The 16,765-nt window shown below is 56.6% G+C and overlaps 1 protein-coding gene across 4 annotated transcripts in view; it reads left to right on the top strand.

The window, feature by feature from the left end:
* Positions 1-16,765, top strand: part of CAMKK1 (calcium/calmodulin dependent protein kinase kinase 1) — a 77,332-nt gene that overhangs the window by 29,092 nt on the left and 31,475 nt on the right. For 3 of the 4 annotated variants that reach the window (XM_027848729.1, XM_027848727.1, XM_027848730.1), the window contains exons 1-3: positions 8,647-8,729; positions 13,956-14,458; positions 15,925-15,972. In XM_027848729.1, the coding sequence (XP_027704530.1) occupies positions 14,003-14,458; positions 15,925-15,972 (504 nt within the window). In that variant the 5' untranslated portion in view covers positions 8,647-8,729; positions 13,956-14,002. Of the gene's footprint in view, positions 1-8,646; positions 8,730-13,955; positions 14,459-15,924; positions 15,973-16,765 lie in introns of those variants that run through there. The other variant, XM_027848728.1, reaches the window with a different exon arrangement.

The following is a 16,765-nucleotide window of genomic DNA, read 5'->3' as shown; positions in this document are numbered from 1 at the left end:
TGTTAGTGCCCGCCCCCCAGGGCAGGCTGAGGCTCAAATGATGGAGCCCCGAATCAGCCGTAAAATCCCACGGCAATGGCGGCCAGTATCGTTCTTGTGGTCAGTGAATTGTTCTGGGCTCTTGAAGGGGAGGGGCCGGGCTTGTGCCTTCCCAGATTCAGACTCTTTGGTGGTCAGTCCTGGCATCCCTACAGCGGCCAAGAGCAGCTCTCTTCTTCCCCTTTGGGAGGGGGAGGCTGGGCTAGTGAGGTCACACTTCTTTGAGCCTTCCAGAGGCCCAAGGCCTGAAGAGCAAGGTCCTAGGGTGGCCTGGGCATTCACTGTGGTGGGCACGTGAAGTCTGAGCTGTATACTGGCCAACCAGGTGGGAGTGCGCAGATGGAGGCGTCACCGGCACAGAGATGGTCGTTAAGCCCATGGGAGCTGGTGAGGCCCCTGCGAGGGGAGGAGGGGGAGAGGGCCAGGCGCCCACAGGGAGGTGCGGGGATGGATGATGGGCGAGCCCCGGAGCCTTTGGAGCAGGACGCAGACAGCTGCAGTGAGGCGTGTGGGAGATGGCCAGCCTGGACGCATGGGGAGGCGGGTCTGAGCCGCAGTGGAGGAGAGCCGAGTGCCGGGTGATAGCATCTCCTCGGCTGCCCCTGACAGCGCCATCTCAGCAGAAAGGCGGGAGGGGCTGGGGATGTTCCGCCTGGGGCAGAGAAGGCTCCAGGGTGTGATGGCTGGGCTCAGGGATCCTCAGGCTGCAGTCAGGTGCCCAGGTGAGGCTTGTTCGGTGAGAAGCAGAAAGCGACTCAGTGCTAGGGGAAGCTTCGTCTCTGTGGAAGGGGCTGCCTGGGGAGAGGGAGGGCCTGGGACGCTGTCCAGCAGAGGCTGGGGACCCCTCATTAGCCAGGGGCTGGGTTTGGTGGACCCCTCCCCAGAGGGGCGTCTCAGAGCTGCGTCACCCCAGCTCTGAGATTCTGCAGTCCTGGGACAGCGGCGAGGCGGGATGTTTGAGTTGGAGCTGGCACCTCCCATGTCTGCACATGCGGCGAGACGCGAAAAGCTTCAGGCACTGTTGGGTTCACCGGTCTCCAGGCACAACCACGTGACAGCTGCTGCTTAATGGACAGGTATTTGGGGCTAGGCTCCTCAGAGGGGAGGGAGAGGAGTGCCCCATTCCACCCCGGGGCACAGAAGGGACCCCTGAGAGAGTGTCCTGGAGCCTGGCAAAGCCCCCTTTGCTGTGGCTCTCACTCCCCCCTCCCCCGCTGCTTCCTTGGCCTCTCTGGCCACACTCACTGCTCCCCTGGACAGAAGGATTGTCTTTGGGAAGGCCTAGCTCTCATTCCTGCCCTGCCCCGTCTCTGTTCCCCCTGCCGGCTGTGGCAGGGCCATCACTCCTCCCAACCTCCTGCCCCTTCTGCTGATCTAAGGAGGAGGTGCCTGGGGGACCCCAACCCTGGCTCCTGAAGACCGAGGCAGGCTGGCCGAGCCCCGCAGACTCATCTGGTGAGCTTTCTGTCTTTATCCCAAAGTCATTTCATTGTAGAACCAGCTCCTACAGAGCCTTCCCTCATAACAAGAGGGCAGGTCAGCTGACGTTACCAAAGCAGCCACCCGGCTCACAGTGTGTGCAGCCTTCCCAGCCTGCTGTTCCCTGCTTCTCTGGGGAAAGGACAGAGGATGCTTTATTATCTGAGTCACAGCGCATCTTCTGAGCTTAGGCACCTTCTCATCCATCTCACACAAATTGTTCTGTCTTGTCTTTCTCCTGAGGTAGTAGTCGAGGTGCAGTGGATAGAGTGCTGGCCTAGAGGCGGCGAGGCCTGAGTTCCAATTTGACCTCAGACACTTTGAGGATCAAGGAAATAACATTTGGAAGGCACTTAGTGCAGTGCCTGGCACATAGTAGGTCCTCTCGAAGCCCGAGTCCCCTCTTCTTTCCCCTCCTCCATGCTGAAGTTCACACAGGTCTTTCTGTGTCTCTCTGGATATCTCACTGTTCTCATTTTTGTTCCCTTGTGCTCATGGGTCTCCAATGGCCTTTTGGTGTAGCTGGAGATTGGCCCAAGTACTTTGGGAAGTTATTTGTAATTATGCCAAGAAAATGGCTCAAATTTACACACCTTTCCACCCTGGGGGTCCACGGGTAGGGGTCAGAGACTGAAAGAAGGGCCCCATGGACCCCAAAGTGTTCACAGCATTGATCACTGTGGTAGCAAAAAGTGGAACCGGTGGGGAGTGGCTGCCCCAAGTCTGTCAGAAGCATGGTCCCAGGGCTGTGTCCTGGGATTCCTCTCCAACTGAGATGTTTGCATGACAGAGATGTGATTTCCCAGGGATCCCTGAGACTTCTGATTAGAACCCAGCAGTGGAAGAATATACCTTCTTTTTTTTTTTCTTTTTGCTAGGCAATGGGGTTAAGTGATTTGCCCTGGGTCACACAGCTAGTAAGTGTCAAGTGTCTGGGGCCGGATTTGAACTCAGGTCCTCCTGACTCCAGGGCAAGTGCTCTATCCACTGTGCCACCTAGCTGCCCCCAAGAATCTACCTTCTTAATATACACAAAGTTTTCATCACGAGCTCATGGAGTCAATGTTGCATTTCCCCCCTGAGGTTGGCAGAGGGCCTGGGTCCCCTTCACCTAGTGGTCATCCTTGCTGCTTGGAGGGAGTGGGGGCAGGCAAGACAGACCAGCCGCTGCCACCCTTACCCCCAGCGGAGCTGCCAGAGATCTGCCTCACAGTTGGCATGAGATCCAGGCTCCCTGCTCTGCTTTGGCCCAGGGTGCACCTTGGAGTGGTCCCGCACTGAAGGGGAGGAGCGCCAGCCAAAGAACAGAGACCAGAGGACAGATTGTACAGGGGTGATGGCGTGGCCAGCGTAGATGGTTCAAGAGCTATATGAGAGGCTCTGAAAAGTCATTGTGACCTGATAGAAATCCCCTCCCACCACCAGCAATTCTGTACAAGATACAGTGCTGGGTGCCTAAGATCTGGAGAGAAGCATAATCCTGGCCCTCAGAGAGCTTCCAGTCTGATAGAGGGGCCAGGACACAGCCACAGCCAAGGAACTGCGAAGGCGGATTGTGGTTGGGATGAAGGCCAAGAGATCCCAGGACAGAGACCAGGCATGCTCCATGTGGACCACGGCCACCAGGCTCTTCCATCCTCCCCTCCCCCCCAAGCTCATGTTCACGGCTGCCATGACACTCTCTCCATCTCATCCTCTGCCGTCCCCTTCTCCTTGTGCCTTCCATCTTTCCCAACATCAGGGTCTTTTCCAGTGAGCCCCCTCTTCTCACAGTGTGGCCAGAGTATTTAAGCTTCTGCTTCAGTGTTTGTCCTTCCAGTGAATAGCCTGAGTTAATTTCTTTAAGTTTTGACTGGTCTGATCTCCTTGCTGTCCAAGGCATTCTCGAAAGTCTTCTTTCTAGGGGCAGCTAGGTGGCACAGTGAATAGAGCTCTGGCCTTGGAGTCAGGAGGACCTGAGTTCAAATCCAGCCTCAGACACTTAACACTAGCTGTGTGACCCTGGGCAAGTCACTTAACCCCAATCGCCTAAGCAAAAAAAGAAAAAAAGTCTTCTCCAGTACCACCATTCTGAAGTGTCTGTTCTGTGGTTCTCAGCTTCCCATATAGTCCACCTCTCACAGCCATGCATCACTTCTGGAAAAACCATAGCTTTGACTCTACAGACCCTTGTCAGCAAGGTGACGTCTGTGCTGTCCAGACTGGCCGCAGCCTTCCTTCCAAGGAGCAAGCATCTTTAATTTTAGGGCTGCAGAGATCTTTGAGCCCAAGAATTTAAAACCAAGTCTTTATTGGGGTCCAACTCTGGCTGGGGCAGGCCCTGGGCTGGATGCCAGAAATGCAAAGGTAAAAACAAGAAAATTTGTTCTCAAGGAGCTCATGGCCTGATTGGGGGATTTCCTATCACCTCCTGGTTTAGCTGGGTGGGTGGAGGAATGCCTTGCAGAAGAGATGGCACTTGGACTGAACAGGCCAATGCTAGGGTGGAGTGCATTCCCAGCCTTTGGGAATTCCTGGTGTGAGGTGGAAGAGCATGAGACAAGATCAGGGAATACTTCCCAGCCCAGTTTGTCTGCAATATTGTTTGTGCAATGAGGCTGGATGAGCTCAGAGAGGACGGACAGAGGAAGGCCTCCACGCAATGCAGCTTGTCGGAACAGCGGCCTTGAAGGATGTGCACAGATGATGGTAGAAGGGACACATCCCAAAGGATGGCTATACAAAAGTGCGTGAGGGCAGGGGCTGCTTCCTTTTTTGTCTTTGAAGCTCCAGCCCCTGTCCAGCACAGCGCTTGGCCTCTTGGGGCTGAGTGAGCATCTGGGGCACACATGCTGAGACTTGGGAAAGAGGGAGAAGAAAACAAAAAGATGATATAAACATTTCAGAACGGTCCAAGGCAGCCGAACCAAGAAGGGAGCTCAGGAGAAAGTTGGACCATGCCCAGATGTGATGGAGCATCTCTCCCTGCCACGGGGGTGATGTACAGCCTGCGGAAGACCAGGGCAACATGCGTGGGGGAGGGACGCCTAGCGAGGTAGACAGCGAGACTGCCGTGAGACTGATGGGATCTCCTGACGCAGTTGGCTTTCAGCCTCCATCAGGGAAGGAATCTGCTGATGTGATCCAGGAACCACGACTGGTCAATCAGTCATTAAACACTTATTTAGCACCTACTGTATACCACGCACTATGCCAGGTGTTGGGAGAGAGGCCTGCTAAAGAGTTGGGAGGGGGACATCAGAGATGCCAGTTTTCAAAAGGGAGAGGGAGACGGCAGAATTCCAGAACACGGTATTACCAGAGTTCTGTGGGACCTAGGAACAGACATGGTGACCCAGAATAGGCGTGCCAACCTTGTTTCCTTCCCGATAATGAAGACCACAATATTAACATAATGCTTGAAAGGTTGCAGATCACTCTGCGGACTTTGAAATTCAATCTTCACAACTCTGCCAGGGCTACAGATGAGAAAACTGAGTCTCCCCAGGAGCTTAGGGGCACAGCTAAAATGGAGCAGCTTTTACATGACAACCCTGGGAAGCACACCCACCCTTCCTGAGTGCTTCTCCAGGGCTCCTCCTCATGGACCAGGACGTCTCCGATCAGACTGGCCAATGCAGGAATGTGCCACAGGCATCATCCTGTGTACGTGGCCAGGCATCTGATGGGCTTTCAGATATTCTTTGTGGACACAATAGACAGTGTGGACAGGACGATAATACACTGGGTGAGTGGGGAAGGGGTTGAATGTCTAGGCCGGAGGTCCTAATTACTGGGTTGATGGCCCTGGTCTTTAGTAGAGTGCCTCTGGGTTCTCTCCTCGGCCCTGGATGAAGACATAAGTGTTATGCTTATCGAACTCGCAGACAATGTGAAGCCGGGTGTTCATGTGACAGGGACTTCAAAATATCTTGTCGAGCTGGAAAATGCTCCAAAATGAACAAGGAAGTTTGATTGGGACAAATGTGAGATCTCCAGAGAGATGAAGAAAGCCCTCTGCCCACCTGTGGTCCATCCCGTTCTCCTCCAGCTGCTTCCTTCTGGACCCAGCTCATCATCTACATGCAACTCTGATTTGGTCATTGAAGGTCAATGTCAAGTCACTGCCCCCTCTGAAAGTCAAAGGCTCAATTACTCATCACGGTGCCATTCTGAGCTCCATCTTCAGGCGGCAGTCAGTTTGAGCTGGTGCCAGAAGACTCTGGGCTCTCCTCTTCGGCAGCCGATGTCGACAGATGAAAGAGCTTAGCTGGGACCACACCTGGGCCAGGGAAGAGGAAGTATTTTAGTAAGGTCCGGACTGTCAAACCAGTTCCCACTGCAGGAGATGGGCAGGAACAGTCCCCTCCCCAAAGCCCTTGTGACTTGCCTGCTGTTGGCTGTGACAGTGGTGTCCTCTACATGCTTGATGAGAACCAGTCCTGGGGGGCGGTAGACAGGTGGGTGTTTGCACATAGGATTGTGTTTCCATGTATGGCAGTGTGTGTCTGTACTTCAGAGCCCCGGCACTATGGTATGACGAGGGGGCTGTGGGAGGCGGGGGAGAGAGAGCTGATCCGCCCCTGGGTTTCCTCTCTATGCCTCGGTAGGAGAAGGTGCCTAGTGTGGGGCAGCGGGATGTGGCCTCTTCACATCCAGACTGTGGGTATCCTGAATGGTGGATGGTCGGGTACTTGGCTGATTCCTTTCACAAGGATCACAGTATTTGGGAATGATGGGCAGGCAGGAGAATGCTTTCTGAAAGCTGACACGGAGGAGAATTAATTGGCCAAAGCACCTGAAACAGCCTTTTGTGGCTGCCGAGAACGGCTGACATTTCCATTTGAGCAGATGCTCGGCAGTGGAACCCTAGGGTTTCCGTCCTTGCCTGAGCTGAGAAGCCTCCTGCAGGGGGCAGAGGTGGGTGCGTGCGCCTGGGCACCAGGGTTCAGCTACAGAACTTTCCCTCTATGTATTGTATTACATTCCATTACGGGGAGAAACCCAGCCAGGGCTTGCCAAGATACCTGGAAATCCCCTCCCTGGCATCACCCGCACTTGGGGAGGAGCCCTGCTAGGCTGAGGTGAGGCCAGAGCAGGATGCCCTGGCTGGACGGGCACCGGGGGGAGGGCAGAGTGGGCGAGAGCCAGGTCGCAGCATCCCAGGCGCACCTGGAGCCCCGCTGGGGTGCCCTCATCCTACTGATGCCTTTTATCTTTGTACCAGGGCCATTTCAACCCTCCCCACACACACACCCCGCAGAAGGACCGCTGTCTTGTGATTACATTTAACCCAGAGGACTCAATAGAGTGAGAGCGTCTGGCAGTGCATGCGGTGTTGTGTCCCAGCAGCCCCTCACCTCTGCAGTGAGGCTGGAGGCTTGCTTTGCCGGGGTGTCCTTTGTTTTCAGTATCTCGGGCTCTCCACTGATGCTGGTTCTGTGCATTCTGCTCTGTATCATCTCGTAGGAACCTCGCCACGTTTCTCCAGATTGCTGACATTTCGCATTTCTTACAACGCAAGGTGCCGTTACGTCGGCCACCCCTAGTCGATGGGCGCTCCCCCGAAGGGCCTGGGGGATGCTTTGGTGGGGCCGATGGCTGGCTCGGGGGTGGGGACACTGTGCTCAGCCTGCAGCTCCACCCACAAGGTCCCCGTCTCCCCGGCCAATGCCTCCGCTTTGATGCTTTTCACTTGGGGAGGTTAGTCTTGTTCTTAAGGACGGAGATCGGAGGGTCGCGGCAGCCCAAGGTGTCCATTTTCTTCGCCATTGGCAGAGCTGAGCCCGGTTTTCTTTCTGAACTCAATCAATCAGATTGCATTCGGATTCCCGGGAAAGTCCAATTCACGCCCTGCAGAGCTGAAAGGCTCCCCCTCACGCCTGTCTGCTCTGAGCGCATGGCTGTCAGCCCCAGCCCCACGAGGTCCCCAGATGGCGGGGAAAGTCCCGGCCTATGCTTGGCGGCTGACGCTGGCTCCCCGGCCTCCTCGTACAGCTGGGTCTGTTAGGGTTTTTCCATGTTATTCATTTTTCCCAAAGTGAAACCTTCCCATGCTGACTCACCACGTAGGGAGAGCCCAAGACGTCCTGGGAAGACACGTGATGGAGGCACCAGCGGGTGCTCTGGGCAAAGCCCTAAAAGCCCAGCCCCTCTGCTTTGATCCTCTGGACCCTCCGTTTCCTCGGGGTGGGGGGCCAGCATGTGAAAGCAGGGGGATGGGAGAGGGAGCAGATACCGACTTCAGAGGCAGAAGACATAGGGAATCAGTCTAATGGCCTGCTGGATAAGGTAGTGAGTTCCCTGTTTCTGGAGGTATTCAGCAGAAGTATGGCGTCCTTTTACCAGGGATGTTGTCGAGAGCATTTCTGTTTTGGTAGGAAGCTGAACCAGACCTCTGAGGTCCTGGCTTGTATTCTCTGAGGGCGACTAGGTGGTTCAGTGAATAGAGCTCTGGCCTTGGGGTCAAGAGGACCTGAGTTCAAATCCAGCCTCAAGACATTTAACACTAGTTGTGTGACCCTCGGCAAGTCACTTAACCCCGATCACCTCACCATCAGATTGTGTCCACTGCCTCCGGCTGGTGCCCCAAGACCTGCATGGTCTGGCCCAACCCTTAGACATGTGCTGTGGTGGGTGGGCTCTAAGGGCTCTTGGCTGGAGAGCCAGGAGCCTACTGACCAACTGTACCGGACCTGGGTTTGAATCCTGGCTCGGCTCTTAGTGGTTAGCTAGGTGACCCGGCCTCAGTTTTTTCATGTGTAAAATGGGGGGAGGACAGGCATGTAGTGTAGATGGCCCCTGAGGTGTCTCTCAAGACCAGAGCCTGTGACCCCTCACCTTCTCTGCCCCAGGAGGCACTGCACTGACGGTGGGGCCTTCCACCAAGCTCCCTTCCACTCCCCAGATGAGCCTTCAGAGCTAGTAAGGGAAGGAGTGGTGGGGCGGGGTGGGGCGGTTGGCATTTGTGGGAGGGAGAGCCAGCCGTGTTTATGTTCCTGCCTAAGCTAGAGAGGGGTTGCCATGACAGCGGTGTGTTGTGCTCCTGGGATCCAGGCGTTGGTCAAGGACTGCAGGCTGCCTCCAGCCACCTCCCCCATGCGGTAAAGCAGAGGGAAGGGTGGGGCTCCAGGGGATCAGGATGTCGTCCCACAGAAGAGGGAGCAGGCCAAGAGCCGAGGGGGCAGAGGACACAGGGCATCAACCTAATGGGAGAATGGCTGCTTTATAAGGTAGTGAGTTCCCTGTCACTGGAGGGACCCCCTCACTGCCTGTTTGGCCCTTCTATCTCTGGGCTCAGTCCCCTCCTCCGTCATATGGAAGGATGGTTTGGATGGCCTCTGAGGCCCCCTGCTGACTTTGACGCCTGTGGTCCTGCGGTCCTCAGTGGGTCCTTGGAGAATGACTATGGTGGGGGTGGGCCCCCAGAGTGCAGGGGGATGGGTGTGCCAGCATCAGAACAGGGATGGGGGCTATGGGGGAAAGGGGATGGCCCACGCCTGCTCTGGCCTCAAAGCCCTTTGCTCCAAGTTCTCCTCGGAGGCTCTCTGGCCGCTGCTCCCACGCCTCTGCATGCTAAGGGGGCATCAGCAGCCTCCTCACTGGCCGAGCGAGGGCCCTTTCTTGGGCCTCATCCTTTGGGGCCTGGCCCCTCCTCCTCCCTGGGCTTCTGCTGTGCTGGGCTCTCCTCCTATGTCTGTGACCGCCCCTTCCCAGCCTTCTTGGATGATTCCTCGTCCATTGCTGCAGGGCGGGCTTTCCCCAGGCCTTCTCGTGGGCCCTGACCTTTCCTCCTGTGGATGCCCCCAGAGGCCCAGCCCCAACCTCCCTCCTGGATGAGTCTGTCCCACCGGACCCAAGGAGTCCAAACTGGACTCTTCATCTCCTCCTTCCAGCATCTCTGTGTCTGTTTATGCCAAGTTATCTTCAGCTCTTCTCCCTCTCACCAACGACATTGACTCAGTCGCCCCATTTGGTGGATTCTAACTCAGCCATATCTCTCAACTCTGTCCACTCCTTACCATCTGTGGCCTGAGGGTGAGCAAGCCCTCCCTAGCACCCTCCCTGTCTTGTAGCCTTGGGGAGCTCTGGGAAGGGGGCTGGCCAGCTCCACCCTCATGGGATCTGAACCCTGGCTCTGCCTTTTACTAGCTTTGTGGCCAGTCACTTAACCTCTGGGCCTCATAGCCTCAAGCACGGGTAACCTCAGAGGCCACTTCAGCTGCTCCTACAGCTTTCTCCTCTTGTCCCCTTCTGACTCGTCTTCTGCCTCCAGCATCTCCATCTCCAGCCCTTCCCCCACCTACTGCTGAAATCCCCTTCCTAGCGCTCAGTGAGTCCACAGCATTTATTAAGCACCTAGTGCGTGCCATGCTAGGCGCTGGGCATGTCTGACCACGTCCTGCTTCTTGCTCAAGTTTCTGCCTCAGCTCCTTGTTGTGTCAGAATGAAATCCCACTCGTCGGTGGGGGCTTCGTGGCTCCACAGGGGGGCTTTGCCAGCTTGTCTGCCCCTCCTCTCCCGTGGGCCCTCTCGGCTGCAGCCAGACCAGCTGCTCCTGGTCTCGTCGTCTGCTGAGACCCTCCTCTTTTCCTCCGTGCTTATGTCCAACCTCCTCCTCCTCCTCCTCCTCCCTCCTTGGCCCCCCAGCCACAAAAAGGGGCCCGGAGGTGACGGCTCCTCTGTCCTGTGCCCTTCTCAGACCCTGCCTTGAGTACTGGGCACCATTTTAGGAAGGCCACGAACAAGCTGGAGAGGAGGGTGGCCAGGAGGGCCAAGATCCTAGAATCTGTGGCATAGGAAGGGCCTGCAGAAGAGGAAGCTCCCAGGGGCCCTGAGGGCTGGTCCAAGTGGAGCAGGGATGAGGCTTGTTCTGCTCAGCCCCAGGGGCCTCCACCAAGGGCAGCAAAGGGGAGAAGCTGCAGGGAGACCCCCAGTCAGGGAAGCTGGCTGCCAGCCAGAGAGGGGCATCCCCAGGGCAATGGGCAGCCTCGAGCTGGTGGGCTTGCCCTATTTGAGGGTCTTCAAGCAGAGCCTGGACCACCATTTGTGGGGTCGTTGAGGGGATTCCTTCGGTGTGTGAGTGAGCTCCCTTCCACCTCCTATGCCTATCTTAGGGCCGGATTCCAACCCCTGCCTTACCCTCCGCCCATTCTCCCTCTGCCTGTGTTTGTCCTCCAGCCCATTACACTGGACTGTCCTGCTGATTTGTCAGGCCCTTCACCTGGGAGCGCTCAGTGAGTCCTTGCTGAGATGACTGGGCCTTTCGGAGCCGAGGCAGTTGGAGAAAGTGACTGGGCAGTGGCCAGAGCCCCAGCCTTCTCCAGGCTGGGTTTTCACACGGGCTGTGGGCTCTCCCCTCAAGGGTCCTCCACTTACCCAGATGAAGGCTGTCTGGTTTCTGGGCTTCCAGGCTGGAGGGGGGCCGGCCCAGAACCTGTCCCCCAGAATTGGGCAGCCCAGGTGACGAGGCCGGAGGGCTTCAGGCTTGCCTGGGAGTGAAGGTGGGATTGCACGGGCATTCAGGGGAGCGGGGACTGCACGGGCAAAGACACCCAGGCAGAAAACCACAGGGCATACTCAGGGAGCTGTGAGCCGCCCAGTGTGGCTGGAGGCTGAGTCAGGGGGAGGATGGATCACAGCAGTCCGGGGTTGGAAGGAGCTTGGAAATGAGAGAGCTTGGCTCCTATCCCAAGGGGGAGTCCCTCTCACAGCCCTAATAAGGCTCAGCACTTGCTGGGAGCGCGTGTCTCCATCAGTCAGCCTCCTGCCTGTGCGCTGACAAGACAGGCCCTCCTCCTTTCCAGCCAAAACTGGGATCTCGGAATCTCCCCCATTCGCCCCAGTTTTGCCCTTAGGAGTAGTCCAGGATGAGTCTATCCAGGAAGGCCTTGAATGCCAGGATGAGAGGTTTAGACTTTATCCTGAAGGTGATGGGGAAGGACAGGGATGGCATTAGAGGTCCATTCAACAGCAGTTGAGTCAACAAATATTTAGTCCTTTTGCGTTTGAGCCACTTTATGAAGGACTGTGGGGGATGGGGGATGGGAGGGACGAAGACGAATAGACCTGTGTCTCCCCTCCCCCTTCTGGCCATCATCCTTGGCAACCTCAGTGCAAACGCCAGGGACCCTTCTTATGCGTTTGACTGTGTGACCTTGGTCATGTCCCTAGCACTCAGTTTCCTTGATGACTCTACCCAGCCAGTCTCCTCCTGTCTTGTCGGTCCCCTGTGGGTCCACAAGGTGCCCGATGGGCCCTTGGCCAGGTCAGAGACAGGCCACATCTGTGCCATCAGGGAGCTGACAGGCTCCAAGGACAGATCAGACTTGGACGGGGACATTCTTTGCTTTCTAGGGACTCACTCCAGCTTGGTAAGAGCCCCCTTCGCTCCCAGACCTGTCCACCGCACCATTCCCGCCGTGTCTGAGCCAGGCAGCCCCTCCCACTAGCGTGCAAGCTGCCATGTTGGGCTCCTTTTAGAATATAAGCTCCTTGAAGGCAGTGTTCATTTTTGTAACCACGGTGCCTAACACAGAGTGAACACCTCATACGTGGGCATTGATTGGTTGGTTTGACCTCTCCTTTCTTTTCAATCCTTCACATCCTCTCCCCTAAAATCTAGGGCACGTGTTCGATTGCCTGGCACAAGCTTGGGGACAGGCCTTAGTTTGCTTGCTCTGGGTCTCAGTTTTTACCATATGTAAAAATGAGCATAACTTTCCTACCGGTCCTTCCTACCTCCTAGGAATGAGGAGGAGTAATGATAAAGAGTTGATAATGATAATAAGAGAAATACCAAAAGGATGAATAACAGTAAAGATTCTCTAACAGGTTAGGGCGATCACTCAGTCAGCAAGCTCCTACTATGTGCCCCAGCTCTGTACTAGGGCCTGGAGATACGAAGATGAGTCAGGCAAGCTCCCACTGTGTGCTCCAGCTCTGTACTAGGGCCCGGAGATACGAAGATGAGTCAGGCAAGCTCCCACTGTGTGCTCCAGCTCTGTACTAGGGCCCAGAGATGCAAAGACGAGGGAAGATTGTTCCTGTGTTCAGAGCTCACCTTAGGTCAGGCGTGTATCTACAGGTGCAAACACAGTTTAGCCCTAAGTGGGGTAGGCTGCCTGGGGAGGTAGAGAGGCCTTCGAGCAGACACCGGCCACCCACTTTTCAGATGTGCTGTAGCAAGGTCGCTTGGTGGGACGTGCGTCGCGCTGGACCCAGTGCCCTTTGAAGGCTCTGCCTGCTTGAAGCACCAGGGGCTCAGCGCCTCCTGCCTCCTCCCCCTCAGACGATGCTACACCATAGCGAGCTTTCTTAAGTACAACTTGGTGATCTAAGACATCTCCAAAGGTCTCATGAGGGAACATGCCTTCCACATCCAGAGAAAGAACTATGGAGTCTGAATGCAGATTGAAGCAGACTACTTGCTCTTTTTTTTTCTTCTGTTTTGTTTTGTTTCCTCTTTCTGGTGGTTCGTCCCATTGGTTCTAGTTCTTGCTTACAACATGACTAATGTGAAAATATGCTTAATAGGAATGTATATGTAAAGCCTATATCAGATTGTGCGCTGTCTTGGGGAGGGAGGGGGAGAAAAATATAAAATTCAAAAGTGTATGGAAGTGATTGTTGAAAACTAAAAATAATTAAAATTTAAAAAAATTAACTACAACTTGGTGAGACAGGGTAGGCCTGGGTCTGCGTCCAGGTGAGCCGTAGTTCTCTGGAGACATTCACTGCAGAGTCAGGCAGGGGAGAGAACTTAGCAGGAAGTTTTGAGCTCCCACGGTTGCGGGCTGGCCTGTGCCTCGCCTCCAGAAGGGGCCGGTAGGCGGCTGAGCGCCCTCCCAAACCACGCTGACGTGGGCGGCCAGCTGCCGGCCGGCTTCTGCAGCATCCCCTTCTTCTACCGCCTGGTATCCTTTCCGGCAGCTCCGCTCAGGCCCTTTCCCCTCGAGCTGAGGTGTGTGGGCCGCCCTCCAGACCGGGGCAGGCTGCCGCAGCCTCAGAACCACTATGACACTGGAAGGTGGCACTGTGACAGGAAGGATCCCAGGGCTCACTTTGACCAAGAATCGGTTTTGCAGACGAGGAAGATGAGGCCCAGAGGGGGCAAAGGACTTGTTCAAGGCCACATAGGGAGTAAGGAGCTGTACTGTCATGGTACGGCAGTAACAAAAGAAAAGTGCTGGGGCAGCTAGGTGGCTTAGTGGATAAAGCTCCAGCCTTGGAGTCAGGAGGACCTGAGTTCAAATCTGGCCTCAGACACTTGACACTTACTAGCTGTGTGACCCTGGGCAAGTCACTTAACCCCGATTCCCCACCAAAAAAAAAAAAAAAAAAAAGAGTGCTGCATTTGGAGTCTGAGGAGCTGGGCTCAAATCCTCAGGCCCTTCAGGCCCCGAAGCCTGGGGCCCGTGCTGCCATGTTCATCGCCTCTCCATATCTTCTCTTCCCAGGGCGGCTGGCTGTTCCTGCTGGACCGAGGCCCGGGCCACGTCAGTGCATGAACCTGGCCTTCGTCCCCACCATGGAGGGAGCCCCGACCTTGTGCTGCCAAGACCCCTGCACAGAACTGGCAGAGAGAGTCGCTGCCATCGATGTGGCTGAGCTGGGGGGAACGAGCGAGGGGGACGACTGTGCGGTCTTCTCTGGGGACGGCCACAGCCGAGCCTTCCCGATGAGCAGCGGCCCCCCTGAAGCCAGAGAGAGAATCCCATCGGCCCCCTCCCTGACCACAAGAGAGGCCCATTCCCAGAAGAACCCTACGAACGTCCCTGCCCGGCCTTCCCTGTCCAACAGGAAGCTCTCTCTCCAGGAAAAACCAAGCAGAAGCTGTCTGTCTGCTGCCAGCCCCTCTGTGAGTGGCCCCTATGCCACAGGGCCTGCCAACCACATCTCACCCCGCATTGTGCGCCGGCCCACCATCGAATCCAACCGAGTATCCATCTCAGATGTGGAGGTGGGTGAGGCCACAGGCCCACAGCATGTGGGCACCCAGCCTGGGGACAGCAGTGGGGGTCGTGGCCAATGCCAAGGAAAGGGGCCACAGATGCCAGAGGGCACTTGGTCCCAGCCCCTTATTGGGCACCACCCCGCTCCTACACCCTTCCCCTCAGGGCCAGTTTGCACGAGGGCCGGGGAGATGGTTTGGAAGAGGAGGTGATGGCTGCCCCAGGAATGCCAAGGCCGCTGTCCAGTATGGCTCCACTCTAGCCCCGTGACCTGAGACCTTATGGAGTTTCACAACACAACTTTGCCCACCCTTTCTCTGACAAGCCCCATCGATTCTGACACAGCCCACCCAAGCCCAGACAGAGGGGGGCCTCATGGCTCTCTCGACAGGGAAAGTCAGAGCGCAGCCCACACAGGAGGTCTGCAGAGCCAAAAACTTAACTCAGGCTCCTGACCCTTGGGGTTGGCTCAGGGAGCCTGGTGCTTCTTCTTCTGGCCCTTGGGAGGGAGGTGCTGGGGCTCAAAGACGCATTATGAGCCCCCGCAGGTCCTAGCCAGCAGCCGCCCCCGTTTGTCAGAGGGAGATGCTGTCTTCACTTCCCCAGTCTCCCATGTGCTGCACAGGCATACTGGGATTTTTGCAGAATCAGAGTTGTTCGAAAGCCACAAGGTCTCAATAGACCAGGCCGATTCCGGGGCCAGGTTGATGAGCCAGGAGATCTGGGTACACACTCCATTGATGAATCCCCATTGGTGGGGCCCCCACTGATGAGGCCCCCATTGACGAAGCACCTGGTGGCCACGCCAGTCCCTGGGCACAAAAATGGTGCCCTGCCCTCAGTCAGAACAACTATAATCCTGGCTAGCATTTCTGAAGCACTGGAGGGGCTTTGCAAAGCCCCTAACCCTTTAGATGATATCACCACAGCCCCGGGAGGGAGGGGCTCTCATGACCCTGATTTTGCAGGCGAGACTGTAGGCGTATCTGAAGCTGGGCTTGAACCCAGGTTGTACTGACCGAGGACCAGACGCTTGTAATGAATGCTCTCGGTGACCTCCTCCTAGCAGCCCATTTCCAGACAGCTGCTGATATTTGGCATTGCTGGTGCTTTCTGCCACCTGACCAATTCCTGGGACTGCTGCCAAGACAGACACACTAGAGTCTGGGGGGCAAGGCTGTGCCTGTGCCGGTCTGGCTAGTCCTTGACCACCCAGATGGCCAGCTGGGGCAAGAGAAGCTGTGTCCTTTGGCAACATCTGCCCGGGAGGCCTGGCACTCCAGTACGCTGCCCCCTGCCCACCCTGGCCCTAGCCAAGTGAGCCTTCCCCCAAGGCTGAGATGGTCGTCCTGCTCCCAGACCTTGGAGCCTCTTGGGGCAGCCCACGGGTTTCCAGGTGCTCCCAGCCTGGGCAGGGTGGCACAAGGCTGGACAGACCCCACCCTGACTCTTTGCTTTTGTCTCTCGCCCATAGGACTGCGTCCAGCTAAACCAGTACAAACTCCAGAGTGAGATCGGAAAGGTGGGTAACCTGGCGGCGTCCTGTCCTGCCTCGGATTCTGCCCTCGCCCGGGCCCGAGCCGGCCTCCTTCCTCCAGAGGCCCCTCATGCTTCCCCTCCAGCAAGAGGCAAAGGGCCGGGCAGAGGTCCAGGACGGTGCTGGTGGTGGGCGGCCAGGGCTTCTTGTCTAACGGGGCTGGGAGGCAGGACTGCTCGATGAGCTGATTTACATCAACATTTCCAAGTGGAAACAGTATGGCAATTAAGAGCCTGGTCAGAGAGAGAGCAGGATTGACTGCTCTTTCTGAGGGAAAGCTCTTCCGGGCACCCCCAGCCAGGCTGCTCTGCAGTGGCCCTGAAAGCAGCCCCTCACTGCCTGGGGGACCCTGGGCGCACTGCTTACCTGGGAGGCTCTGCTGGCCTGCAGGCAGTTTATCAGCCCTGAGAGGCTGAAATTCTGTGGCCATGGGAGCCTGGCTGCTGCTGGGGGGCCGTGAGGTTGGAGCCAAAGCTGGGGAGCGCTGGGCTGAGAACAGAGGGGTGCCCCGTGAAGATGAGGGGCTGGGCTAGGCATCAGAGGAGACCTGAGCCCGAGCCTACCACAATACTTAGATGGCGGGGCACCCTCTGACCTCTGTTCCCTCCCCTGGTCAAAGGTGGGAGGGAGCCATCTCTTTTATGTCATGATGGTGGGGATCCGATTAAATCCAGAGTGTGTGTCGAGAAGTGCTCTGCAGACCTTAAGGCTCCAGAAATGGGAGCTGCTCGTCCCTCCCTCCCTTCCTTCCTCCCTCCTCCCTTCCTTCCCTCTCTTC

The sequence above is a fragment of the Vombatus ursinus genome, unplaced genomic scaffold, assembly GCF_900497805.2.
Source record: "Vombatus ursinus unplaced genomic scaffold, bare-nosed wombat genome assembly UNPS02006874.1, whole genome shotgun sequence".
NCBI classification, from domain to species: Eukaryota; Metazoa; Chordata; class Mammalia; order Diprotodontia; family Vombatidae; genus Vombatus; species Vombatus ursinus.
The sequence above is the reverse complement of the archived record's forward strand: the minus strand, read 5'-3'. Positions and strand labels throughout refer to the sequence as shown.